General features: G+C 38.0%; 1 protein-coding gene across 3 annotated transcripts in view; it reads left to right on the plus strand.

The window, feature by feature from the left end:
- ZNF214 (zinc finger protein 214) overlaps positions 1-21,227 on the plus strand; it is a 28,764-nt gene extending 7,537 nt beyond the window's left edge. The window contains exons 3-6 of one of the 3 annotated variants that reach the window (XR_011377623.1): positions 6,513-6,674; positions 10,565-12,112; positions 13,750-13,846; positions 19,830-21,227. Coding sequence is in view for 2 of the 3 variants with exons in the window: in XM_060303565.1 (XP_060159548.1) it covers positions 6,513-6,674; positions 10,565-12,255 (1,853 nt within the window). In the remaining variant the exon portion in view is untranslated. Of the gene's footprint in view, positions 1-6,512; positions 6,675-10,564; positions 17,293-19,829 lie in introns of those variants that run through there. The other 2 variants (XM_070046152.1, XM_060303565.1) reach the window with 2 other exon arrangements.
- Positions 21,228-27,371: the final 6,144 nt, after the last annotated feature.

Below are 27,371 nucleotides of genomic sequence, written 5' to 3' on the forward strand. Positions count from 1 at the left end.
TTGGGGCTATATCAAATGGTTTTCTAGGAAAAAATACATTTCCCATTCAGATTTATGTTCTAAAGAATGGTGGAAAGTGCCCACCTAATGTTCAATTAAGTTTTTATCTGTTGCTTTTTCACTAATCTCATTTCTAACTTTTTTCTCTTTGTGCCAACCCCTTTTTCTTTTCTTTTATAGCTAGTCAGGGATTGATCTATTTTATTGTTAATATTTTCCCCCCAAAGAACTGGCCCTTGGATTCATTTAACAATGGTAAATGTTTTTCAATCCTAACATTTTCTTTTACTAACTCTATAACTTTCCCTTTAACATTTAAGTGTTTAATCCATCTAGTGTCCCATTGTATGAGATATCAAATTGGAATCCAGCTTTATCTTTTCTCATAAAGTTAATCAGTTTCACACCACCATCTAGTGTAAATAATCCATTCTTCTTTGATTTTTAATGCCATCTTTATTGTTAATAAGTTTTCATATATAAACAAGTACATTGCTTAGGCTCTGAGTCCTCAATTCTGTTCTACTGGTCTATTTCTTCTGATTTTACTACTGTAGTTTGGTGGTATGTCAGTATCTAGTAGAACAAGTCTTCCTGCTTGGTTTACTTAAGTCTTTATGGACTTCTTTTCCCTCCCTATGAATTTTAGGGAAAAAAAGTATATCGTGTTCCTCAAAAAATCCAGCTAGAAATTCGACTGGAGGTATATTGAATTTGAGTCATCTCATCCAAGAACATGGAGGCATGCTCCTCCCTTTATTCAGATAATCTTTTTTCTACTTTATTGGAATTTGAAAGTTGTCTTCAAAGATAAAACTATCTTTTTATGAGATAGTTGTTTTTTGGGTTTTTTTGATGTTGTGAGTATCTTGTTTTCTGGTAGTTGATTGCTGATACCGTGATGCTTTTGCTTTATTGTGTCTGGTAATTTTGCTGAGCTTTTTCATAAGTTTATGGTTTATCCACATACTCTTGTTTTTCTAGGTAGATTGCCATAACATATGCAAATAATGACATTTTATGTTTTTTCTTCTAATCCTTAGCTTCTTATTTCTTTTTCTTTTCTTATAGTATTTGTCAGAACCGTTAGTACTATTTTGAAAGCAGTGGTGATGGTGGGCATTCTTATCTTGTTACCATCGTAAAGGAAATACATATAAAATTTCTCCATTAAGCTTAATGTTTGATGTAGATTCTTAGTATCAGTATATAACCTTTACCAATTTAGGTAGTTTCTTTGTATTTCTAGTTGGCTAAAAGTTTTTGTAAGACCTTTATAGGCGGTGAACATTATGATCTTTATCACACAATTTTTCTGCATCAGTTGAGATAATTGTGGTTTTCTTCTGTAGTCTATTAGTATAGTGAATTATGTTGATTAATTTTCTCATGTTGAACTGTCCTCCATTCCTGTTATAAATTATGCTTTATCATTTTTTCACACATATCTGAATTCAGTTAGCTAATATCTATTTAGGATTTTTTACATATCTATCAAACTTAAAAATGGGCCTATAGTTTTCTTTTGTATTGTTCTTATCAGGTCTTGTAATCAATATTACACTGGCCATATAATGAGCTAGTAATTTTCACTTTCTATTTTCTAAAACAATTTGATTATAATAGTAATTAACTGTTAATTGAACATTTGCGAGAACTCAACTGTAAAACTCTTTGGGCCTTTGATTTTGGGGGAGGGAGAAAGAATCTTGGCTGCCATTTCAGTTTCCTTTAATACCTACTGGTATGTAATTTTGTATTACTCTTAAAATCTATTTTGGCATTTTATATTGGCATTGTGTACTAGGAATTTGTCCTTTTATATAGATGTTCAAGTGTATTTGCATATAGTTCATAATGCTCTTGTATTATTTTAAGTCTTATGTCTGTGGTTATTTCCTCATTTTGTCCAGTATTTTGTTTATAATCATCTTTTCAAAAGAAAATTAGACTTGCAGAGATCTGACTTATTAATTTTTTTTTTGACATTAAATTTTTAAGAGCATCTTTTGGCCTTATGCATTTCCACATCATCTATTTGTTTATTGCCCCTTTGACTTTCAGCTTTATCCTTCTTTTTTGAAGTTTGCTCTTTTTTTTTAGAGGGGGAGGGTTTTTGTTTTCTGAGTTTCTGAGTTGAATGCTTAGGCTGATTATATGTAGCCATTCTTATTTCCTTTTAGTACTTATTTATCTGGGTCTTGAAAATTTTGATGTGTAATTATTATTATTCAATTCAAATTTTCTTAATTATCATTATATTTTCCTTTTAAATTTAAGGGCTATTTAATATGTTACTTGGGTTCCAGAAGTGTGGATTTTTAAATTCCATTGTTAATAGTTCCTAATTTTATTACCTTGTATCTAGAGAATGTATTCTGCATTATGTTGATAATTTGGAATTTATTGAGATTCCTTTTATAGACCAATACATGGTCAATCTTGTAACAGTATTGTGGGTTCATGAAAATAATGTGTATTTAGTGTTTTGAGAGTATAGAATTCAACACAGAAAAAATAATTCGAGTATTAATTGTACTGTTTAGTCTTTATATCGTTGAGTTCTTTGGTTTTACTTGATCTATAATTTTCTGAGAGGAGTGTATTAATATCTATAATTACAATCAATGGTGTATATATTATATCTCCTTGAACTTACGATAGTTGTTACTTAATACATTTTGAAATTTTATTTGTGGGTGCAGTTTAATTATAATGGATATTTTTTGGTCTTACTATTTATTAATACAGAAAAAAAACTGTGTTTTTGTCCCTTATATTTTTGCCATAAATTTTTTATTGGGATATAACTGACATTAGTTTCAGGTATACAACATGATTCTATATTTGTATATATTGTAAAATGATCACCACAATATGTCTAGTTAACATCCATCACCACACATAGTTACGAATTTTTTGCCATAAATTTTATCTCAGCTGAAGTTAAGTTTGTCACTACAGCTTTCTTTTGGTTCATATTTGTGTGGAATATGTTGTTCCGTCCTTTTATTCCCATGTTTTTTTTCTTTTTAGTGTGTCTCTTCTAAACCACATGTTGAATCTCATTTTTTTAACCAACAAATCTGTGTCTTTTAATCTGTGAGATTAAGCTATTCACATTTACTATAATTACTGTTATTTTTGCTATCATATGGTCCCCATCTTCTCTCACCCCCCCACCCTCTGATATACAGTCTGGGAGCAATTCTGATAAAATCTTAATTCTGGTGGGTGGTACACCAAGAGCAATAATTTCATTTCTCATAAAATTACTCTGTTAATCTCGGGTAATACTTTTTCCTTTGATTTTACCTTATGTAATCTTAATATTGCAAAACCTACTTTATTTATTTATTTATTTTCCGGTACGCGGGCCTCTCACTGCTGCGGCCTCTCCCGTTGCGGAGCAACAGGCTCCGGACGCGCAGGCTCAGCGGCCATGGCTCACGGGCCCAGCCGCTCTGCGGCATGTGGGATCTTCCTGGACCGGTGCACGAACCCGCGTCCCCTGCATCGGCAGGCGGACTCCCAACCACTGCGCCACTAGGGAAGCCCCTACTTTATTTTTGTCTGTAATTTTCTGTTATAGATTAGCCTGTCTTTTCATTTTTAATCTTCCAGAATTCAGTAGTTTGGAGTGTCTTCTAAGCAATATGCCTCTATATTTTAAAACTGTTTTAGTATCCTTTTGTCTATTAATAATTTTACTTGCCATCTTAATTTATGCTTTCTATAATTTTTTTCCTCTATAGACTTGTACTTACTAATTTTGAATGTAGGTATTCCGCTTTTAACTTTCTAGTGGGGGAGAATATTTTTAACAAATTTTTAAAAATATTTTCAAAGTTTTACAGTGTTTTTTAGTAAACTGAAATGCACATGCCTGGTGGTTCTAATTCTGGAAATGTATCTTCTAGAAATATTACGAGTGTTCAATGATGTATTTAAGAGAGTTGTTCACTGCTGTATTATGATAGCCAGAAAACTGGAAATAATCTTCATCAGTATGGGAACAGTTAAATTTTGGAACATCATAACATGAAATGCTATGCAACTTTTACAACAATACATCAACCATCTATTTCTGCATAATAAATTATATGTAGCAGCTTAAAACAACAAACATTTATTATCTCAGTTTCTAAGGGTCAGGAATCTGGGAACAGTATAGCAGTGTGGTTCTGGCTCAGGGTTTCACACGAGGTTGCAGTCAAGCTGTCAGCAGGACTACAGTTCATTGGAAGCCTTCACTGGGGCTGGAGGATCCACTTCTAAGATGGTTCACTCACATGGCTGTTGGCAGATGCCTCATTTCTTACTGAGGACAGAAGGCCTCAGTTCCTCACCACATGGGCCTTTCTACAGGGCTGCCTAACTATTCATACAGTGTGTTAGGTAGCTTCTCCTAGAGTGACTGATCCAAGAAAAAAAGCATGGAGGAAGCTGCAGTGCCTTTTATGAGCTAGTCTTGAAAGCTGCACACCATTGCTTCCCCTTCTGCTTTTTTTTCCTGTTCATCAGAAGTAAGTCCCTAACCCAGGCCACATTCAAGGGGTGGGGAATTAGGCTCCACCTTTTGAAGGGAAAGGTATCAAATAATTTCTGGACATATTTTAAAATCACAACGAATAACATAGGCCTATATGTACTGAAACGGGAAGTTGTATACTACATATTATGGAAAAAAAGCAGACTGCAGAATTATCACGTCTGTGTTATGAAGAAAACATTAGTGGGGTATGTATGTATGAAAAAAGGTCCGTAAGGACACAGTGAAAACTATAGTGGTTATTTCTTAAATTATTTGGGGAGGGTAGACTTAATTTTTACTTATATTACTTCAGCATTGTTATAATTTTTATGAACTTTCAGTAAAAAAAAAAAATGAGGCTCTTACTCTCTAGTATATTTTTTAAAATAAATTCCTAAATATTAGTATATACTGAACATTTTAAATTGAACTTTACAATTGAGAATGTGTCATCAAAGAAAAATGAATTTGTCACATAACCAACTTATGATTTATTCTTTCTACTAAAATATTTTTAGACAGTTAGAATACATGCATTTATCTCTTCTACTTTCTAAAACTGCATAGATATAGTAAAAAACCAAGAAATTTATGAACTTACAATGATGAAGCCGAAGAGCCATCAGCAAATGAGAAATTTTAACAAAATCCTGGATGGCAACAGTTGGCATAGTGGTAAGAGCCACATAGGGCTGAAGATGTTACATCCTAGAATACTCAGCAGGGTAATACAGACAAGAAAGGAACTGATGAGCCCTGTGAACTTCGGAGAGGCTCAAATCCATACACCATTTGGGGCAGAGGGCCAGCCACAAAAGAAGACCCTAAAATATTTCCAGAGAGGAAAGAAAAAGTTGCCCACAAAGGAATTACAGTTTGTTTGTTCTTTAAATCAGTCTTAGCAACACTAAAAGCTTATAAACAGTGAAGCAGTTTTGAGAAAAATTCTTTTCACTCTCGAATTCTTATGAGCCACTTATGAGGTATAGTAATAAAGACGTAAGGCATACAGTGATTCAAATGATGCTTGGGAATCTTTCCTAGTAACCGTGTTTGGACATTCTCCTTTGAAGAAAACCTCACCTGTTTCTCACCTTTGCTTTCTTCGATGGCCACAGGCTTAACATTCACAGGCTTGATTGAACTCATGTTGTTATGTGCCTCCCAGTTAATGGTGTAAAATCACAAAAGAAGAAGAGTCATATGAACTTGAAATGGAGCACTAACGAGTAGCCGGCCCTGACTGGGGCAGGATGATGGACTTTTCCAAAGTAAAAGGGGTGGGTGAGGGGATGAGACACTTGATAAAATAGATTATATAAAGCCTTTTGAAAAATCAAAAAATTGAGGACAGTAAATTTATTAAATAAAAATTAAACAGGTAATTCCCCCCCACAAAAAATGGTATATAATCATATTCAAAATTATATAAGTACTGCTTATTGATTTAACCAGAAAATTAGTGCTAATGCTACGGGTGGTAATCTAATTCCTCATCTCACAGTGGGAAGTAAACAGTCTAAAGTGATCAACCATGAAGCAATAATATAAGCAACATGAAGCAATATTGTTACAGTTGGCAAATAGTTCTGGTCCAGAGTATGTAGACCTGGGTCCTAGCTGCAGTACCTCCAGGTCCATGATCTTGGGAATTAATCTTTTTCAACCATTATTACTAATGTGTAAAATGAGGATAATAATAGTATCTACAACATAGGATTGCTGTGAGGATTACTTGAAGTATATGTGAAGAGTACTTACTTGGCTCAGTGGTTAGCAGACAAATGCTATATAAATGTTTCTTATGATGGTGATGGTGTTCAGTGATTGGATACATTATTTAAGTACTTGACCTCTTATTATGTCTCCTCTTACCTTTCTTGTTTTTCTTCATTATTGGAGTTATTTCTTTTTCTTTTTGGTTTACCACTTATGTTACCTGCTGAATGTCTTTTTCTTTGTCCATCTTCTCACTTAGATTTCTTCTTCCTGGAAAGCCTGATCTTCGACCAGATGGCAGTAACATTTGAAGATGTGACTGTTAATTTTACTTGGGAGGAGTGGAAATTCTTGGATTCTTCTCAAAAAAAGCTCTACAGAGAGGTCATGTGGGAGAACTACACAAATGTCATGTCAGTAGGTAAATTATCCCGACTCTTAGGGAATAAGGTTAGTTTATTCTGGGACCAGTTTTTTTTTTTTTTAACATCTTTATTGGGGTATTATTGCTTTACAACGGTATGTTAGTTTCTGCTTTACTGCAAAGTGAATCAGTTATACATATACATATGTTCCCATATCTCTTCTCTCTTGCGTCTCCCTCCCTCCCACCCTCCCTATCCCACCCCTCCAGGTGGTCACAAAGCACCGAGCTGATATCCCTGTGCTATGCGGCTGCTTCCCACTAGCTATCTACCTTACGTTTGGTAGTGTATATATGTCCATGCCTCTCTCTCGCTTTGTCACAGCTCACCCTTCCCTCTCCCCATATCCTCAAGTCCATTTTCCAGTGGGTCTGTGTCTTTATTCCTTTCTTACCCCTAGGTTCTTCATGACATTTTTTTTTCTTAAATTCCATATATATGTGTTAGCATACAGTATTTGTCTTTCTCTTTCTGACTTACTTCACTCTGTATGACAGACTCTAGGTCTATCCACCTCATTACAAATAGCTCAATTTCGTTTCTTTTTATGGCTGAGTCATATTCCATTGTATATATGTGCCACATCTTCTTTATCCATTCATCCGATGATGGGTGCTTAGGTTGTCTTCATCTCCAGGCTATCATAAATAGAGCTGCAATGAACATTTTGGTACATGACTATTTTTGAATTATGGTTTTCTCAGGGTATATGCCCAGTAGTGGGATTGCTGGGTCATATGGTAGTTCTATTTGTAGTTTTTTAAGGAACCTCCATACTGTTCTCCATAGTGGCTGTACCAATTCACATTCCCACCAGCAGTGCAGGAGGGTTCCCTTTTCTCCACACCCTCTCCAGCATTTACTGTTTGTAAATTTTTTGATGATGGCCATTCTGACTGGTGTGAGATGATATCTCATTGTAGTTTTGATTTGCATTTCTCTAATGATTAATGATGTTGAGCATTCTTTCGTGTGTTTGTTGGCAGTCTGTATATCTTCTTTGGAGAAATGTCTATTTAGGTCTTCTGCCCATTTTTGGATTGGGTTGTTTGTTTTTTTGTTATTGAGCTGCATGAGCTGCTTGTAAATTTTGGAGATAATCCTTTGTCAGTTGCTTCATTTGCAAATATTTTCTCCCATTCTGAGGGTTGTCTTTTCGTCTTATGGTTTCCTTTGCTGTGCAAAAGCTTTGAAGTTTCATCAGGTTCCATTTGTTTATTTTTGTTTTTATTTCCATTTCTCTAGGAGGTGGGTCAAAAAGGATCTTGCTGTGATTTATGTCAGAGTGTTCTGCCTATGTTTTCCTCTAAGAGTTTGATAGTTTCTGGCCTTACATTTAGGTCTTTAATCCATTTTGAGGTTTTTTTTATTGTGTGTATGGTATTAGGGAGTGTTCTAATTTCATTCTTTTACATGTAGCTGTCCAGTTTTCCCAGCACCACTTATTGAAGAGGCTGTCCTTTCTCCACTGTACATTCCTGCCTCCTTTATCAAAGATAAGGTGACCATATGTGCATGGGTTTATCTCTGGGCTTTCTATCCTGTTCCATTGATCTATCTTTCTGTTTTTGTGCCAGTACCATACTGTCTTGATTACTGTAGCTTTGTAGTATAGTCTGAAGTCAGGAAGCCTGATTCCTCCAGCTCCATTTTTCGTTCTCAAAATTGCTTTGGCTATTCGGGGTCTTTTGTGTTTCCATACAAATTGTGAGATTTTTTGTTCTAGTTCTGTGAAAAATGCCAGTGGTAGTTTGATAGGGATTGCATTGAATCTGTAGATTGCTTTGGGTAGTAGATTCATTTTCACAATGTTGATTCTTCCAATCCAGTAACATGGTATATCTCTCCATCTATTTGTATCATCTTTAATTTCTTTCATCAGTGTCTTATAATTTTCTGCATAAGGGTCTTTTGTCTCCTTAGGTAGGTTTATTCCTAGATATTTTATTATTTTTGTTGCACTGGTAGATGGAAGTATTTTCTTGATTTCACTTTCAGATTTTTCATCATTAGTGTATAGGAATGCAAGAGATTTCTGTGCATCAATTTTGTATCCTGCAACTTTACCAGATTCATTGATTAGCTCTAGTAGTTTTCTGGTAGCATCTTTAGGATTCTCTATGTATAGTATCATGTCATCTGCAAACAGTGACAGCTTTACTTCTTCTTTTGTGATTTGGATTCCTTTTATTTCCTTTTCTTCTCTGATTGCTGTGGCTAAAACTTCCAAAACTATATTGAATAACAGTAGTGAGAGTGGGCAACCTTGTCTCGTTCCTGATCTTAGTGGAAATGCTTTCAGTTTTTCACCATTGAGAACGATGCTGGCTGTGGGTTTGTCATATATGGCCTTTATTATGTTGAGGAAAGTTCCCTCTATGCCTACTTTCTGCAGGGTTTTTATCATAAATGGCTGTTGAATTTTGTCAAAAGCTTTCTCTGCATCTATTGAGATGATCATATGGTTTTTCTCCTTCAATTTGTTAATATGGTGTATCACATTGATTGATTTGCGTATATTGAAGAATCCTTGCATTCCTGGAATAAACCCCACTTGATCATGGTGTATGGTACTTTTAATGTGCTGTTGGATTCTGTTTGCTAGTATTTTGTTGAGGACTTTTGCATCTATGTTCCTCAGTGATATTGGCCTGTAGTTTTCTTTCTTTGTGACATCCTTGTCTGGTTTTGGTATCAAGGTGATGGTGGCCTTGTAGAATGAATTTGGGAGTGTTCCTCCCTCTGCTATATTTTGGAAGAGTTTGAGAAGGATAGGTGTTAGCTCTTCTCTAAATGTTTGGTAGAATTCACCTGTGAAGCCATCTGGCTGGGACTAGTTTTGTTGAGTATTTTGGTTATTAGGGTGCTATATTGAGGTAGAAGAACCATTCTCAAAAATGGTTCTTAAATCACATGAGAAATAGAAGGTAAAGAAAGCAAGATATCTTCCAAAACATTTTGGCTGTGTAATTAATAGGTATTTGTGATTCTTACTTATTTTCTAGATTACACTTAAAGCACAGATTTCTGCCCATAATTTTGTGCAGTCCTCAATTTGTTCTCTCTTCATGTTCTATTTGTAAGTTAGCTTTTGCTGTATAACAAACTACCCCAAACTTAGTGACTTAAAACAAACTGTGTTATTTTTCATGATTCTAGTTGGTTAGATGGATCTTCTATCATTGAGTGACTTGATTGGGGCTGGATGGTCTAAGATGAAGCTGGACAGCCTGAATGGCAGTTGGTCAGTATCAGTGTTATAACAGGCATGTATTGACCATATGTCTCTCTTCAAGGAGGCCAGCCCAGGCTCATTTACATGGTGGTGATCACAGGACTTTCAAAACCAGCAAGAGAGACCAAGCCCCAATGCACAAGCACTTTGCGAATCTCTGCTTGTCTCACTTTGGTCCTAGTGGCCAAAGCAAATTATATAGCCAAGCCTAGAGTCACTGTGTAAGGGGAACACTCAAAGATGTAGATAAAGTAGAGAATTTTTTCCCACAATCTACTATACTATTTTAGAACAGAAAAATAGAAACAATATTTTATTTCTTACAATAATGTCCCAAATAGAGTAATCTAATTAAATCTCAGTCTTTAAGACTATTTCCATTAAACCAGTCAGGCTTTCTCTTCTATTTCTAACAGTACCTGGTAAGTAGTAGATGCTCAAGATATGTTTGTTGAATGAATGAATACATCTATGGATGAAAAAACAAATGAATTCCTCACCCAAATATGGAGCAGCCTAAGTCATAACACTTCTTTCCCACTTGCACCTACACATATATTCCTGTAATTCTGGAGCTTGTTGATTGAGATACTTGGAAATTTTTAAGCACAGCTTTCATCTTACCACTGGGTTATCTGCTTATTTTTCTAGGAAACTGGAAAGAGAGCTACAGACTCCAAGAAGAAAGATTCAGATATTTTGAACATGAACATCTTTCCTGCTGGCAAGGCTGGAGGAATGCCAGCACTCAGATATATGATAATCAGATCTATGTGGAAATGGTTCAAGGTATAGATTCCAAAGACCTAAAGCAGCAACACCTTTCTCACTCTCAAGAGTGGTTAATACTCTTCACACAAGGACCAGGGTTTGGGAACTATGAACTGACTTTTGAAGGTAAAATTCCCAGGAACTTAAAATATACGAAGTTTATACCTTGTCAATCCTTAGAAACAAAACACACTGAAGACAATGGTAGAGAAATCTATGTGAGTGATTCACGTGGTTTTCAAGGACGCAGATACCATGTTGTCATATCCAGGAAAAATCTCTCTGTGGAAAGAAAACAGAAGCTCATAGGTCCGCATTCTTATATCCCAGGAGAGGAAGCCCTTCCAGAGTACATTGGGGAGATATGCCAAAATGACCTGCTGAAAGGCTCTGTGGAAGAGAAATACTGTGGATATAATAAATGTAAAGAAAGTTATTATTGGAACTCACAGTGTGTTCACAAGAGAAATCAACTTGGAGAAAAGTTGTATCCATGCTCCATCAGCACAGCATGCTTCACTCAGAGATCAGACCTATACAGACATCCAAGAATCCACATAGGTAAGAAGCCGTACAGATGTAATGAAGGTGCCAGTAATTTTAGTCAGAGCTTCGGTGTTCACTTTCATCAGAGAGTCCACCCAGGGGAGGTACCTTATATATGTAATGTGTGTAGTAAGAGCTTCAGTCAGATCTCCAGTCTTCACTGTCATCAAAGAGTCCACACAGAAGAGAAACTCTATAGACTGCAGTGTGATAAGGACCTCGGTAGAAATTCATTACTTCACATTCACCAGAGACTTCACATAGGAGAGAAGCCTTTTAAGTGTGATCAGTGTGGTAAGAGTTTTAGTCGGAGTTCAGTACTTCATGTTCATCAGAGAGTCCACACAGGAGAAAAACCATATAAGTGTGATGAGTGTGGTAAGGGCTTCAGTCAGAGTTCAAATCTTCGAATCCATCAGTTAGTCCACACAGGAGAAAAGTCCTATAAATGTGATGACTGTGGTAAGGGCTTTACCCAGCGCTCAAATCTTCAAATCCATCAGAGGGTGCATACAGGAGAGAAGCCTTACAAATGTGACGACTGTGGGAAGGACTTCAGTCACAGCTCAGATCTTCGCATTCATCAGAGGGTCCATACAGGGGAGAAGCCCTATACTTGTCATGAATGTGGGAAGGGCTTCAGCAAGAGTTCCAAACTTCACACTCACCAAAGAGTACATACTGGAGAGAAACCCTATAAATGTGAACAGTGTGGGAAGGGCTTCAGTCAGCGTTCTCATCTTCTCATTCATCAGAGAGTCCACACAGGAGAAAAACCCTATAAATGTGATGACTGTGGAAAGGGCTTTAGTCACAGCTCAAATCTTCACATTCATCAGAGGGTCCACACAGGAGAGAAGCCTTATCAATGTGCTAAGTGTGGTAAGGGTTTCAGCCATAGCTCAGCTCTTCGAATTCATCAAAGAGTCCACATGGGAGAAAAGATTCATAAATGCCATGAGTATTATAAGGGGTTCGATCAGAATTCACATCTTCAAAGTAATTGCAGAAGAACAGCCTTATAATTCTGTTCATTTAGTTATAACAGCTTTAATCAAAGCTTCACCTTAAGCCCAGTAAATGCTGCTGGGAAGAAAATTCTGTAAATAACCCAAATAATCCCAAGCAACATTTATTGTTTCCCCTAATTCCTACTAAAAATCATTTGCTTCAAGAGGAGATCCTTAGGAGGATATTTTAAATTAAAATGTATTTTCTTTTTCTACAATAAATATTATGCATAGTCATTATAAAATATATAGAAGAGTCAAGAAGAAAACTTTTCATCCTGTTTCATTCTAAGCCTTTTTTCCTGTGCATTTTCATGTGCATGAAGTCATACTGTATGTTCAATTTTATATTTTCACTGACTTCAAAACATTTTCTTATATTTTGGTTTGAATTGAAATTGGCTAGCTATAAATGAAATAGCATCTTGACTCACCTGTAAAGTCCCTAAGAAGCTACAGAAAAAAAATGAAAACACACAAAACTTGAAACTCAAACTGGTAGACAACAAGTTCTCAAATGTTGAAGAACTAACTAAAGGGCCAGTAAATTTGGAAAACAATGTATGACCCTTATCCAAGATAGGGTATCTTAGAGATGTTATTTCTGTCACCCAGAAAACTCAAGAACCAGCCTTTTGTTGCAGGGGTGCTGCACTATGAGGTTACCATAATACACTCTCACCCATTCCCCTTCCCAGTTTTCCACATTTATTCATAGGTTCAGACACTAGGAGGTGTGGAAAAATTCTGGTTTTCTAAAAAAACCAAAGAGGGAAAATGGATAAAGACCTCTGCAACAGTAATTGTCAAAAGACAACAGAATAACACCTTCAGAATTGTGAGGCTGAAAAATGTTATCGCCCATAGTTTATCTTATCAACTAAATTGTCTTTTATGTTTGTAGGTAACAAATTAGATAAGAAAACAGAAAACATATCAAATATGTACCTTTCTTAAAGAGAGCTCAAGAATGTGGAAGTCATAGTATAAAAGAACTGGTAACAAACACTAAAATCAGTTAAACATGCAGTTAAGTCTTGAATAATTGTTAATTTGTTTACAAAACTTCAAAACTATTAAATAGTTGTACAAGAAAATATTTAATATACAAATGTTGAGTATAGAAGCATTATATGTTAAAATCTGGATGGGAAAGTAGGGTTATCAGATAAAATCCAGGACACCCAGTTAGGTATGATTTTCAGATATACAATGATAATTTTTTAGTATTAAGTATGTCCCAAATATTGCATGGAACTTATACTAACAAATTATTTGTTCATATAAATTCAAACTTAACAGCACCCTGTGTTTTTATTTGCTAAATTTGGCTACCAAATGAGGGAAGGACAGCAAAAGAAAGTGTGCTACATCTCTGACCGTAAATAGCATGGATTCATTACATTTTCTTCTTGACTTTAACAACTCTAGAAATAAAGGTCTAAATATTTTTTTACAAAGTTAGAAATTGCAACTAAAATAACTAAAAACATATTTCTTTCAAAACAGAGAAGATAAAAGCAAAGAATATTCAGTGCCTATAGCAAAAGACAGAAAACAAAAACAACATGAAGATGATCTAAAAAATTGGAGAACATGGATCAAGGTGAGAGGAAATCAAATTTATCAAAATAGGTTAAATCTCCCCTTAAAAAGTTTTGAAAACCCTTGATTGAATTAAAATTTTACTTATATGCTATTACAACAGAAAAGATTAAAGCAAAATGATATTGGTCAATTGACCAATTTTCAATTGACTGATTGCTCAATATTGATTTATTGATATAAAAGAATAGGCAAATGTTTATTAGGCAAACAAAAGCATGCCTACAATATACTTTTAAAGGTTAATTTTAAATGAACTGATTAAACCCATTAAGGTGGGTAATAATATAAAAACCAAGTTTCCTAAACTCTTGTAATAATCAGAAAAATACAATGGGTGCAAAAAAGGGTTTGAAATACTAAATTAAAAGGAACAAATAGCAAAAATGTAGAATGAAAATAATGAAAAACAAAACATTTAATTGAAAATAAAGGGACTTGTATAGAGCGGATGTTCTTAATTTATAGATTTATTTCCAATCTCATCAAAATCCCAATGAGATGTGAAATTGAAAAAAGTATTCTAAAGTCTTTTAAGAAAAATAGATATTGGAGAAGAGCAAAGATAATTATAAGAAAGATTAATGAGATTGCCCTAACATATAATAAATGATATATTGAAGTTAAAATATTGAGAACTTGATTGTACATTTGAAAAAATGTTCAGGATGCTCAGTTATTACTAAATAGCTTAAAAATAAACCAGTATATGGATTACATATATATATATAAAACATTAAGTAGATATGCTTAAATACTTTACATATGATAAAAGATTTATGTATAGAAGGATTATTCAGTAAATGGTGCTGAGAAAATTATTTAACTCTTTCGTGAAAAATAAAATTAGGCTTTCGTCTCATGACCTATATCATATATACTGATCTAATATATATTGATTAAAGCACAGGTTTTCAAGCTGTGTTCCATGAACCTCCATATGGTTTCACGAAGCCTGGTTCATCAAAAACAAAGCCACAAGTTAACCCCATGCATCTTTTCTGATTCACGTTCAAGATTAGCACAAGATTTCTTTCTTTTTTTTCTTTTAGAGGAGGTTCTACCATTTTAAACATAAAATGTTTAAAATTCACCAAAGTGGGTTTTTCCATGGTTGAAAACACACATGCATTTTTTGAGAGTTTGATGAAATGGAAGAACTCAGAAAAAATACCTAGGAATTTGACCACATTAAAAAAATTTAAACTATAGGTTAAGAACATATGGAAGTCAAGACAACAGGGAAAATATTTGCCCTGATTAGGACAGTTATGAACTTTTATAAGTTAATACAAGAGATGGACACCAACTTTAAAAAATGGCAAAGGACGTCAACAGATTAAAGCAATGAAAATACCACTATCATTAACAAAAATTGTAATAGTTATTTTTAGTGAGAGTACAGAATGATTGATACTTACACACTACTTATGTTGAGGGTAAATTGACATGCTTTGGTAAAGCTATTTGGCCAATTATAAGCCTTAAAATTGTTATTATTCTTTGTCCTATAGTGATTTCATATCTAGTGTATATCCTGTGGAAATAGAGTTACACTCTATTAGGGTACTTCATTTTTTTTTTTAAACATCTTTAATGGAGTATAATTGCTTTACATTGTTGTGTTATTAGGGTAGTTCTATTTGCAAAGAACAGAGATCCACTTAAGTTATTTCATATAAAAATTGAGTTATATAACATTATGTTTTAAAATCTCACCAAAAAAGAAAAAGAAAACACTAGGACAGAAGCTTCAATATGAGAATTTGCCGTAGAAAGCCATTAGACAAGGAGGCTACTCTTTCAAGAACTTTTGTTTCTCTTTGGTTATTCCTCTCTTCTCTACAGACTGACCTCCTGTTTACTCACTCTGTGTATGCTTATAATTGCCACCACATCCTTGAATATATTGTTTTCAATTTTATTGCCCATCACTAACTTGTAACTTCTGGGTCTCTGTTTAGATTTCTGAGTAGGGGAAGATGATTGGCTCAACTTATAACTACTACCTCCTGACAAGTCTGAGACCAGGCCAAACTATAGGCTACCGGTAAGCCTTTGGATTGGCCTGCTTTGTATCAGATGTTCACTCTGGTGCTCTCAGACATGCCCAGGGATGAAGTGATAAGGCATATAACATGGTTGTAAGGGCTGATGTTCAAATAGGTTTCTCCAGAAAGTGGTGGGTCTGGGCTAAGCATTCTGAACCACATTAGAACACGTACACAGATAAACGTACACAGATATTTATTATAATATTTCTATGCTGCCCTCCCCCCTAAATAGGGGAAAAGTCATATAAATTATGGTTCATCTACATGATGTAATCTTATGCAGTCATTAAAACTTATATTTTCCAAGAGTGTTATAATAAAAATATACTTATGGTGTTAAAAGTACAAGATATAGAACTCTATGGGGTAAGATTCTATTTATATTTATACAGATATTTCCATGGGGAAAACATTGGATGTATACAAAAATGTTATTAGTGGGTTTCTTTGAGAGGATATTTGGTTATCTTTATGTTCTTCATGCTTTTCTGTATTTTTTATATTTTTATTGGTGTCATTTAAAAAAAATAAAATTTTACATACAACTTATTTAAAATGTTAATGATTACATGACATTCCATTGTGTGGCTATACCATAGTACTTATCGCTATATTATCGGGTATTTAGACTGTTTGAATTTTTATATCATGAATTGAACTGCCATAAATGTACTTATGTATGAAGTTTTCAATTATTTTAGTTAATTTTTATAATGATTTTCTATATTCAGTTATTGGGTTAAAAGATAGGAGGCAGAAGGTATAATTTGTGCAAAGAAATGGAATAATGAAATTACATGATGTATACAGCCAGCTACAAGTAATGTCAAAGTACCTGACAACAATGTCAAAGCTAAGTACTTGACATTGTTGGATTATAAAGTATAAAAGCGAAAGGTGAGGTTAGAGGATGGCCAGGTCATGAAGGACTTATTGTGCCAAGCTAAAAAATTTCTCATGGTCATGGAGAGACATTAAAGAATCTTAAACAAAGCAACAACAGTATGTCATTTGGAAAAGACTTCAACAACAGTGACTGGATATCCAGAGACTGATATTTTGTAGAGTGAGGGGAAGAGGAGCAAGAATGGAGGTCATGAGGCCATATAGTAGACAAGACAACGAGGTGGTGTCAATGAGTTTTGATAGTAGGAGGCAGTTTCCTTTTCTTTTTTTTTTAATATTTATTTGGTTGCGCCGGGTCTTAGTTGTGGCAGGCGGGCTCCTTAGTTGTGGCTCACGGGCTCCTCGGTTGCAGCATGTGGGCTCCTTAGTTGTGGCATGTGAACTCTTAGTTGCGGCATGCATGTGGGATCTAGTTCCCTGACCAGGGGTCGAACCCAGGCCCCCTGCACTGGGAGCACAGAGTCTCATCCACTATGCCACCAGGGAAGTCCTCAGTTTCCTTTTTTTTTTTTTTTTTTGCGGTACGTGGGCCTCTCACTGTTGTGGCCTCTCCCGTTGCGGAACACAGGCTCCGGACGCGCAGGCTCAGTGGCCATGGCTCACGGGCCCAGCCGCTCCGTGGCATGTAGGATCTTCCCGGACCAGGGCACAAACCCATGTCCCCTGCATTGGCAGGCGGACTCTCAACCACTGCGCCACCAGGGAAGCCCTTAGCTGTAAATTAAAAGGGTTGAGATAACAAGAGTCCTAAGATCTCTTGTGAACTTGTATCTCTAGAATAGTGCATACTACATAGTAAACTATTGATTTTCACAGGACCCTGTTGCCGGGAAGTCTTCTCAAAAGTTTAACGTCATTTTAATTTCACAATCACGTCAAGAAAGGTCCTACTAAGTGCACTCTATAGTCAAGAAAAATCGTGGCTTGGAAAGGCTCACGATTAGCCCGAGGAAACCAAGTGGTGAGACCCAGCTGGAAATCTCACCAAGTCTCCAGGCACCAAATGGCAAATCTGTTTCATAGTACTGGAGACTAGAGGTCACTAGACACTTCTAATAGCAATTGAAGAGAAGCCCAAAGGACAAAACAGTTCCCCAGTTTTCATGGGAAAATGTGTGGATTCCGGGATCCGCAGAGAATACATGAGCGACTTGGCCAGGAAAGCCCCACTGCTCTACAGCAGGAGGACTAACGCAGCAGCGGAGTGTGCTGGTGCCAAACCGCTCCACCGGGGCCGCAAGGGGTGGTGCCTCCCAGCGGAATACGTCCAGAGGCTGCAGTGGCTAGACTGTTTCTTAGGTGAGGACTCAAGTATCCTTACTGCCTTGGCAAGCAGTCCGAGCCTTCAGGCCTGCCCAACTCTCAGACTGGAGGGACTCCTGAGGGCAAGCACAGGTTTAGCTTGATTTCTTATTTTTGTTGATAGGCTGAAGCTACCAATTGCACACGCTCTTAGTGAAGATCTCTTAAGGCTCATACGGAACTCCTACTGCTCTCGCGGTAGCAGTGAGCTCAGACCACTCCGGGCTGAGCTAGGCCAACTTTATTCTGGGAGCTGGTGCGAATGGTTTGGGATCCGCCTAATTTCTGGAGAGGGTGGGGGTCCGAGCTGGTTTACAGCGCTCTATTCTAGAGAAGCTGACCTCTTCAGACTACAAAAGTGACAGTCCCTACACTCCACCGGCCGTCTTCCCACCATTCTGCCCTTCCCTAGGGGAAGAGAACAGAAAAGGAGGGATGGATCCCTTCATAGCTAGGACTCAGGTCAGTAAGCGTTTCTTCTCCATCTGGAAACGCAGTTTCAGAGTCATCTCGGAGATCTTGTCCCCATGCTGGAGGCTTAAACATTGTCATATCTGGTCTCTGGAATCCTGTGCTTTCACATCATTTCTATAGTACCTTCTATATAGGCATTAGGAGTTCCTGTAGTGTTTCTGACTTCTAGCACAGTGTTGACACACTATAAATGTTTAAGGGATGGATACTGTTGAAGAGACAGTATCATCATAACTTCACATCTTAAAATGATTTCAAGTCCATTGAGAGAAAAAAATTTAGAATTTTGGGGTTTAGGAACAAAGAATCCATTAAAATTTTTACACGTGCCCCATACAGAAGTAGTATTCCCAGTTGCTTTTTTTTTTCCTTTATTTTTTTGGCTGTGTTGGGTCTTCACTGCTGCATGTGGGCTTCTCATTGCGGTGGCTTCTCTTGCTGCAGAGCATGGGCTCTAAGAGCATAGGCTCAGTAGTTGTGGCACATGGGCTTAGTTGCTCTGTGGCACGTGGGATCTTCCCAGACCAGGGATCGAACCCATGTCCCCTGCATTGGCAGGTGGATTCTCAACTACTGTGCCACCAGGGAAGCCTTCCAGTTGCTTTTATATGAAAACTGAGTCACAGGAAGAGAAACCTGATTGAAAAATTCCCTTCCTCTTTAAACTAGTACTCTTTTTATATTCATAATGCAATTGACAAGAAATAAAACTTGAAAACAGCATCAAGCAAGTCACTGTGCAGGTAGTCCTCATGTCAGCCTTCTCTCCCACTTTTGTGTTATCCACTAAATAGTGAACATGAAGGAATTATTTTAGGATCAAAGAGCCAAACAGGTAGGAGCTGATGCAGAATATTGATTTAGACTTTTTTTTTAATTCCAAAAAGTTATACATTTTCATTCAGAAATCAAAACCACTGAGATGTTACCATTTCGTACCCATGAAGACACAAAGGAAAATTCCGTTATTCCTGGAAGTTTAATCTTCTAATAGCCTCTTCCTTTTCTTCCCTCAACCCTTCTATCTCCTGTCCTTTTTAATTACTTGGTTTCCTCTATGACATTCATACAGGCATACCTCACTTAACTGTGCTTCACAAATGATGAGGGTTTTTTTGGTTTGTTTTTTACGAATTGAAGGTTTGTGGCAACCCTGCATTGTCAGATGATGGTTAGCATTTTTTAGCAATAAAGTATTTTTAAATTAAGGTATGTATATATATATATATATATATTTTTTTTTTGCAGTATGCGGGCCTCTCACTGCTGTGGCCCCTCCCGCCGTGGAGCACAGGCTCCGGACGCGCAGGCTCAGCGGCCATGGCTCACAGGCCCAGCCGCTCTGCGGCATGTGGGATCCTCCCGGACCAAGGCACGAACCCCGTCCCCTGCATCAGCAATCGGACTCCCAACCACTGCGCCACCAGGGAAGCCCTGTATATTGTTTCTTTTAGAAATAATGCTATTGTGCACTTAATAGACTACGGTATAGTGTAAACATGACTTTCATATGCACTGCGAAACCAAAAAAAAAAAATTCATGTGACTCGTTTTATTGCATTATTTTCTTTATTGAGGTGGTCTGGAACCGAACCCACAATATCTCCAAGTTATGCCTATATTTTAGTATTAGACCAGATATCTTTGGTTTTATCTTCCAGTGGGCAAAAGGCCCCCTTTGCTCTCCTGCTGTCTTCCACCTGGGCAGATCCCCATCAGTACCCACATTTAGACTGTCAGGCAACTGGTGAATATGCTCCCAAGTGTTAGTTTTTGCTGGATTTTGTTGTTTTAGAAATAACTGCTTTGATCTAGTCAGTATCTGCTATCCTTGGTAAGCCTGCATGCACATGTATAAACACAGACACACACATTCAGATATTTGAGAGTACTAACACAGGCACAGGATTTTTGAATGGATTTTTCCATAGTTTATATTTTAGCTCTGAATAGGTCTCCAAGAGTTGTTACCTTCCTTTCCTGGTTCAATGATAGATGGGAAAAATAAAGGCATGCCTCTCTCCTTTTGAAAGAAAATTTCCAACCATTTCATAATTGAAAATATCAATATATTAAAGTAGGTGGTGGGGTAAGGTGGGATTTATCCCTGTCTAAACATGAACTGCTCTATCTATGATGAATTCTGGTGCTACAGGTTCTTCCACAGAAAAAGAAGTTTGACTCTTAGAAAGCCTGAACACATACAGTTGAGGAATCCTTCATCCCTGGAACTAGAATTTATTGCATTTGATGTTTTGGAGGGTTGATTGTTAATTTCTGAGCCAGGCTATTGCTTCTTTGGTCAATTATTATAGTTATAATGGCTGTGACTTTTGAGCAATTACCATGAGCCAAACACTGCTACATCACTGAGTGCTAATAATAATGAAAATTATATATTTGCATTTCATTTGCAACTCTTGTACTTCAGTAATAAGTAATATATTATTTCATTTGAGCTGTATAACAATCAAAATGTGGGCCAGTTATCCCCCTTCTCAGGTGAGAAATCAGAGTCCCAAGTTAAATAACTGGTTATAGGACAAATTAGTAGCAAATCCAGGATTAAAACCTAGAAGTTTGATTTTCCATATCTCTTAAGACTATATTGGGGATGAAATGTTTTGTAAGAAGCATTTTCATTAAAAAAAGGAAATCAAAACACTAGTCCTATGTATTTTTATTTCTCAGAAACTGTTTTTTTAGCCACTAAACTCATTGTCACATATATTTAGTAAGTGATATCTCTTATGATTTTCCTCACTTGCTAGACTGGTACCTAGTTAATGTCTCTGACAAACAATAGTAGATCCTTCTTTTAAGAAATAACCTATTTCAGTCATTACAACGTCAAAATGAAGTAATGAGGGCAAGAGAAATCAACTTGAATATCAAAGGATCCTTGGAGAAAATTGACAGAGCAGAACTAGTATTGGTAAATTACTAAGTTCAAAGATCACATCTATTAAGATCCCAGTCAGAGCCACTGTTCATAATCCAGTCATAATTTAGTGCAAACAATAGAAATACTTTTTTTTATTCAAAGAAATACACAAACTTGAAAAAAGTACTGGTATATGTTAGTGGGATCATCAGTACAGAGCCAGTATGGACAACACCTTCAAGAAGTTTGGCTGGCCTGGAGGTGATGTATTAATTAACTAGATGGGGGGAATCCTTTCACAGTGTATATGTATCAAATCACCAGGATGTACATTTTAAGCAACTCATAGTTTTATCTGACTTCAGATTTAGAGGTGATTTTTTAGATTTGACACCAGAAGCAAAGGCAGCAAAAGCAAAAATAAGTGAGACTACATCAAACTGAAAAGTTTCTGCCAAGCAAAAGAAACCATCAACAAAATGAAAAGGCAACCTACCAAATGGGAGAAAATACTTGCAAACAGTATATCTGGTAAGGGGTTAATATCCAAAATATGTAAACACAACTCAATAGCAAAAACAGACAATCTAATTAAAAAATAGGCAGAGGATTGGAATAGACGTTTTTACAAAGACAAAAGGTACATGAAAAGGAGCTTTACATCACTAATCATCAGGGAGATGCAAATCAAAACCACAGTGAGATATCACCTCACATCTATTAGAATGGCTATCAAAAAGATAAGAAATAATATGTATTAGCAAGGATGTGGAGAAAAGGGAGCCCTTGTGCACTGTTGGTGGGAATGTAAATTGGTACAGCCATCATGGAAAAGAGCATGGAGGTTCTTAAAAAAATTATAAATAGAACTAATGTATGACCCAGCAATTCCAGTTCTGGGTATTTATCCTAAAAAAATGAAAACACTAAATCGGAAAGATATCTGCACTACCATGTTCACAGCAGCATTAATTACAATAGCCAAGACATGGAAGCAACCTAAGTGTCCACTGATGCATAAATGGATAAAGAAGATGCAGTATGTATATTTATACACAATGGAATATTATTCAGCCATAAAAAAGAAGGAAATCTTGCCATCTGCAATAACACAGATGGATCTTGAGGGTATTATGCTAAGTGAAATAAGTTAGAGAAAGACAAACACTGTATGATCTCACTTATATGTGGAATCTTAACCGCCCCCCCAAAAAAACCAAACTCATAGATACAGAGAACAGACTGGTGGTTGTCAAGAGTGAGGGGGGGTGAAATGGGTGAATGTGGTTAACAGGCACAAACTTCCAGTTATAACATAAGTAAGTCTTGGGGACACAGTGTATAGTATGGAGACTATAGTTAATAATACTGTATGGTATATTTCAAAGTTGCTGAGAGTAAATTTTAAATGTTCTCATGAGAAAAAAAATTACGTGTGGTGATGGATGTTAACTAGATTTCTTGTGATCACAATATATACAAATATGAATCATTATGTTGTATACCTGAAACTAATGTTATATGTCAGTTGTATCTCAAAAACAAACAAAAACACTTCTACTTATGCTACAGATAACCTAATTGGGTACAGAAGCTAGTCCAAGGAGAGCTGGACTCCCAAGGATGTGAGTCATAGATATATTCAGGAAGACTAAGGTCCACTAAAAGTCCCTCATCAGGTCATTTTGGATCCTGTATCAGACATCTTCCATTTGCCTTTCTAAATCCACTCCTATCCTTCTCCAACATTGGGAGGCTGGCCTAAATGGGCTATATCAATAGGCTCCCGAGCCCTCTGGCTTTGACTAGGTTTGGCCAATGGGAAGCCCTGACAGACTGGAGGGTTAATTTTGACTGGCTGCTCTTCTAGATCTGAAGTCACAGCTCTTACCAAAGTGCCTTCTTTACATGACTTTCTCCCTTCCAGTTTCTGGAGATGGCTCCTTCCTCTTCCTCTTCAGGCCTAGGAATAAAACACCCCCTTGTTACTACCACTGGAATACTTCCCTATTTCTTGTGGTTTCCCTAAACTCTGTCCACACCTCTTTAAATAGTCCCAGATTGTTAAACTATTATCAAATTAGTTTAAAATTAGAACCTGTTTCCTGCTGGGACCCAGACTGAAATACTTATTGGGACCAAAGTGGTCCTAGAAAATAGATCCTCTAAATGGGGTTCAGGATTGGGTTACTGGGAGCAGCACAGAGATAACCTCCTTGCTGGAGGAAAAAATTAATTTTAGGGTATAGAGATTTCTCAAATTATCACTAGTGGCAGAATTGAAGAAAAGTGCAGGTAGAGGGCAAGGTGTTGAGAGATCAAGTGGCTATGACATTCAGTTGCTATGATGAAAATAATGATTTTAAAAATTTGGAGCCATCTAGCTTCTCTGTCACCTTCAAGAATAAACAGAGAACAAGAGTAAACAAGAGCTGTGAGCATACAATTAAGAAACAGAAGAGGATCACCAAAAGGTCCCTATGGCAGTTTTTAAGTAGTTCCTCATTTTCAACGGCTGGGAGGAGACCTTCTAGACGGCGAAGGACTAAGACATGGGGATCACCTTCCTCCCCACAAATACATCAGAAATACATCTACATGTGGAACAACTCCTACAGAACACCTACTGAACGCTGGCAGAAGACCTCAGATCTCCCAAAAGGCAAGAAACTCCCCATGTACCTGGAGAGGGCAAAAAAAAAAGAAAAAACAGAGACAAAAGAATAGGGACGGGACCTGCCCCTCACGGAGGCAGCTGTGAAGGAGGAAAAGTCTTCACACAGGAGGAAGGCCCTTCACTGGTGGAGACGGAGGGGGAAGCTTCGGAGCCACGGAGGAGAGCGCAGCAACAGGGGCGCGGAGGGCAAAGCGGAGGGATTCCCGCACAGAGGATCGGTGCCGACCAGCACTCACCAGCCCGAGAGGCTTGTCTGCTCAGCCGCCGGGGCGGGCGGGGCTGGGAGCTGAGGGTCCGCCTTCAGAGGTCGGATTCCAGGGAAAGGACTGGGGTTGGCGGCGTGAACACAGCCTGAAGGGGGCTAGTGCGCCACAGCTAGCTGGAAGGGAGTCCGGGGAAAAGTCTGTACCTGCCTAAGAGGCAAGAGACCATTGTTTCGGGGTGCGCGAGGAGAGGGAATTCAGAGCACCTCCTAAACGAGCTCCAGAGACAGGCGAGAGCCGCGGCTATCAGCGCGGACCCCAGAGACTGGCATGAAACGCTAAGGCTGCTGCTGCAGCCACCAAGAAGCCTGTGTGCGAGCACAGGTCACTCTCCACACCTCCGCTCCCGGGAGCCTGTGCAGCCCGCCACTGCCAGGGTCCCGGGATCCGGGGACAACTTCCCCGGGAGAACGCACGGTGCGCCTCAGGCTGGTGCAACGTCCCGCTGGCCTCCTCCGCCGCCGCAGGCTCGCCCCGCATCCGCACTCCTCCCCGCCCCCCTCCCCCGGCCTGAGTGAGCCAGAGTCCCCGAAGCAGCTGCTCCTTTAACCCCGTCCTGTCTGAGCAAAGAACAGACGCCCTCAGGCGACCTATACGCAGAGGCGGGGCCAAATCCAAAGCTGAGCCCCTGGGAGCTGTGAGAACAAAGAAGAGAAAGGGAAATTTCTCCCAGCAGCCTCAGGAGCAGCGGATTAAAGCTCCACAATCAACTTGATGTACCCTGCATCTGTGGAATACCTGAATAGACAACGAATCATCCCAAAATTGAGGCGGTGGACTTTGGGAGCAACTGTAGACTTGGGGTTTGCTTTCTGCATCTAATTGGTTTCTGGTTTTATGTTTATCTTAGTTTAGTATTTAGAGTTTATTATAATTGGTAGATGTTTATTGATTTGGTTGCTCTCTTCTTTTTAATATATTTTTCCTTTTTCACTTTTTGTGTGTATGTGTATGCTTCTTTGTGTGATTCTGTCTGTATAGCTTTGCTTTTACCATTTGTCCTAGGGTTCTGTCTGTCCGTTTTTTTGTTGTTGTTGTTTTGGGTTTTTTAGTATAGTTTTTAGCGCTTGTTATCAACGGCTGCAAGGCAAATACGGCTGAGGACCAAATCACACTCTGACTGAAATGGTTGCAAAATTGCAGCACTAATTAAATTCATAACCTGGTCAGAGATATGGTAAGAGAACTGATGAAGAGCAATGGATAGGCATTTGGGTAGACACCAGTGAGGCTAAGAACACGGCCACCCCATTCCTCTGAACCTCTCTTGTCAATAACAACGATATCCCTTATCTGCTTATTTGAGGGTGTCAGACCTCCACTCCATTCAAGTTTACTCTTGATTACATCTGGAGCATTTGCCTCACAAACTGATACCACATCTCTTCAGTGCGCTTCCCCACCACTGTCAGTGGCTCCAGGCCCATAATGAAACTTAGATCCCAACTTAACCCTGATAGAAAAAAATGCAAGCATTCCCTGCTCCTAGAGGAGATACCAATTAGTACTGTACGAATTACAAGACCTCAGTAATTACATTAGCAAGAGCCGGGAGAGAAAGTGTGGGAGTCTATCATGGACCAAATGTAAGTTACATTTGGGTTGAATTCATCGTCATGGGTGCAAACATCTGGAACCTGGAGTTTAACATGTTGCTTTAAACATCTGAAAGAGCAACCTATTCTGTTAAACTGGGTAATTAAAACCTGGAATCAAACTTGACCTACTTCTAATAACATAACTTCTCGAATACCATAGAGAATAGTGTTCAGAGGTGCAGGGTGATGGAATATTGGAAAGGATTTATTATTACTCTCTTCTCCAGAGTTAAGGGATGTTTTGAAAGAGGAGCAAAGACATTCTTGAAGAGCTTTGCTGTGTCTGTTCTGTGTAGGCTAGAGATGATGGTGAAAATTGCTGCAATGGAAATGGGTTTCTTGATCTTAACGGTAATCATATAACTCAAAAGTGGCAGATGACAGATGGTGGGCATGTGTTAGAGACAAAGGGTCATAATTACTGCAATAAGTTACAGGAGGGTAGGAATTAACAGTGTTTTGTTTGATCCAGAGGAATCTGTGCCAATAACAACTTGACCACAGCTTCCTAAATATGAAACAGATGGACAAATATTTAAATGCTTATTGATATATTTAAGTATATGTAAGAGAGCCTGGGTGATATGCTTGCCTTGCCCCTAGCTCATCTATTTTAAAATTTAATTTAATTTTAATTTATTTTTGGCTGTGCTGGGTCTTCATTGTATGTGGGCTTTCTCTAATTGCGGCTAGCAGGGGCTACTCTTCGTCGCGGTACGTGGGCTTCTCATTTCGGTGGTTTCTCTTGTTGCGGAGCACGGGCTCTAGGTGCGTGGGCTTCAGTAGTTGTGGCACGTGGGCTCAGTAGTTGCAGCACATAGGCTCAGTGGTGCCTCGCAGGCTCTGGAGTGCAGGCTCAGTAGTTGCAGCACATGGGCCCTAGAGCGCGTGGGCTTCAGTAGTTGTGGCGCATGGGCTCAGTAGTTGTGGTGCACAGGCTTAGTTGCTCCGCGGCATGTGGGATCTTCCCGGACCAGAGATTGAACCCGTGTCCCCTGCATTGGCAGGCGGATTCTTAACCACTGCGCCACCAGGGAAGCCCCACCCCTAGCTCATCTCCGACCTAGTTCCTCAGTGACTGTTGTTGCTGCTGCTGTTGCTGAGTCTGGTGGTTCTCGAGTCATACTTGTTCTTTTTTGCTATCTCAGGTTGAGCTCTGCAATTACTCCCTTGCTTTGTAAGCTGGATGCCTGGTCCTTTCTGCAGCTTTCTTGCACTTTCCTATTGTAGACTGTGCATCCAGTGCTGCCCTCTGGGGAAACACATGCATTCTTGAGGTTCCTGAATCCTTAACTCCTGATCTGTTCCCTCTGTGTACTGACTTTTTAAAGGCTCTTCATACACGTCAAATCAGCTCTCCAAAAAGGT

The sequence above is a fragment of the Globicephala melas genome, chromosome 8 (genome assembly GCF_963455315.2).
Source record: "Globicephala melas chromosome 8, mGloMel1.2, whole genome shotgun sequence".
In the NCBI taxonomy this organism is placed as follows: Eukaryota; Metazoa; Chordata; class Mammalia; order Artiodactyla; family Delphinidae; genus Globicephala; species Globicephala melas.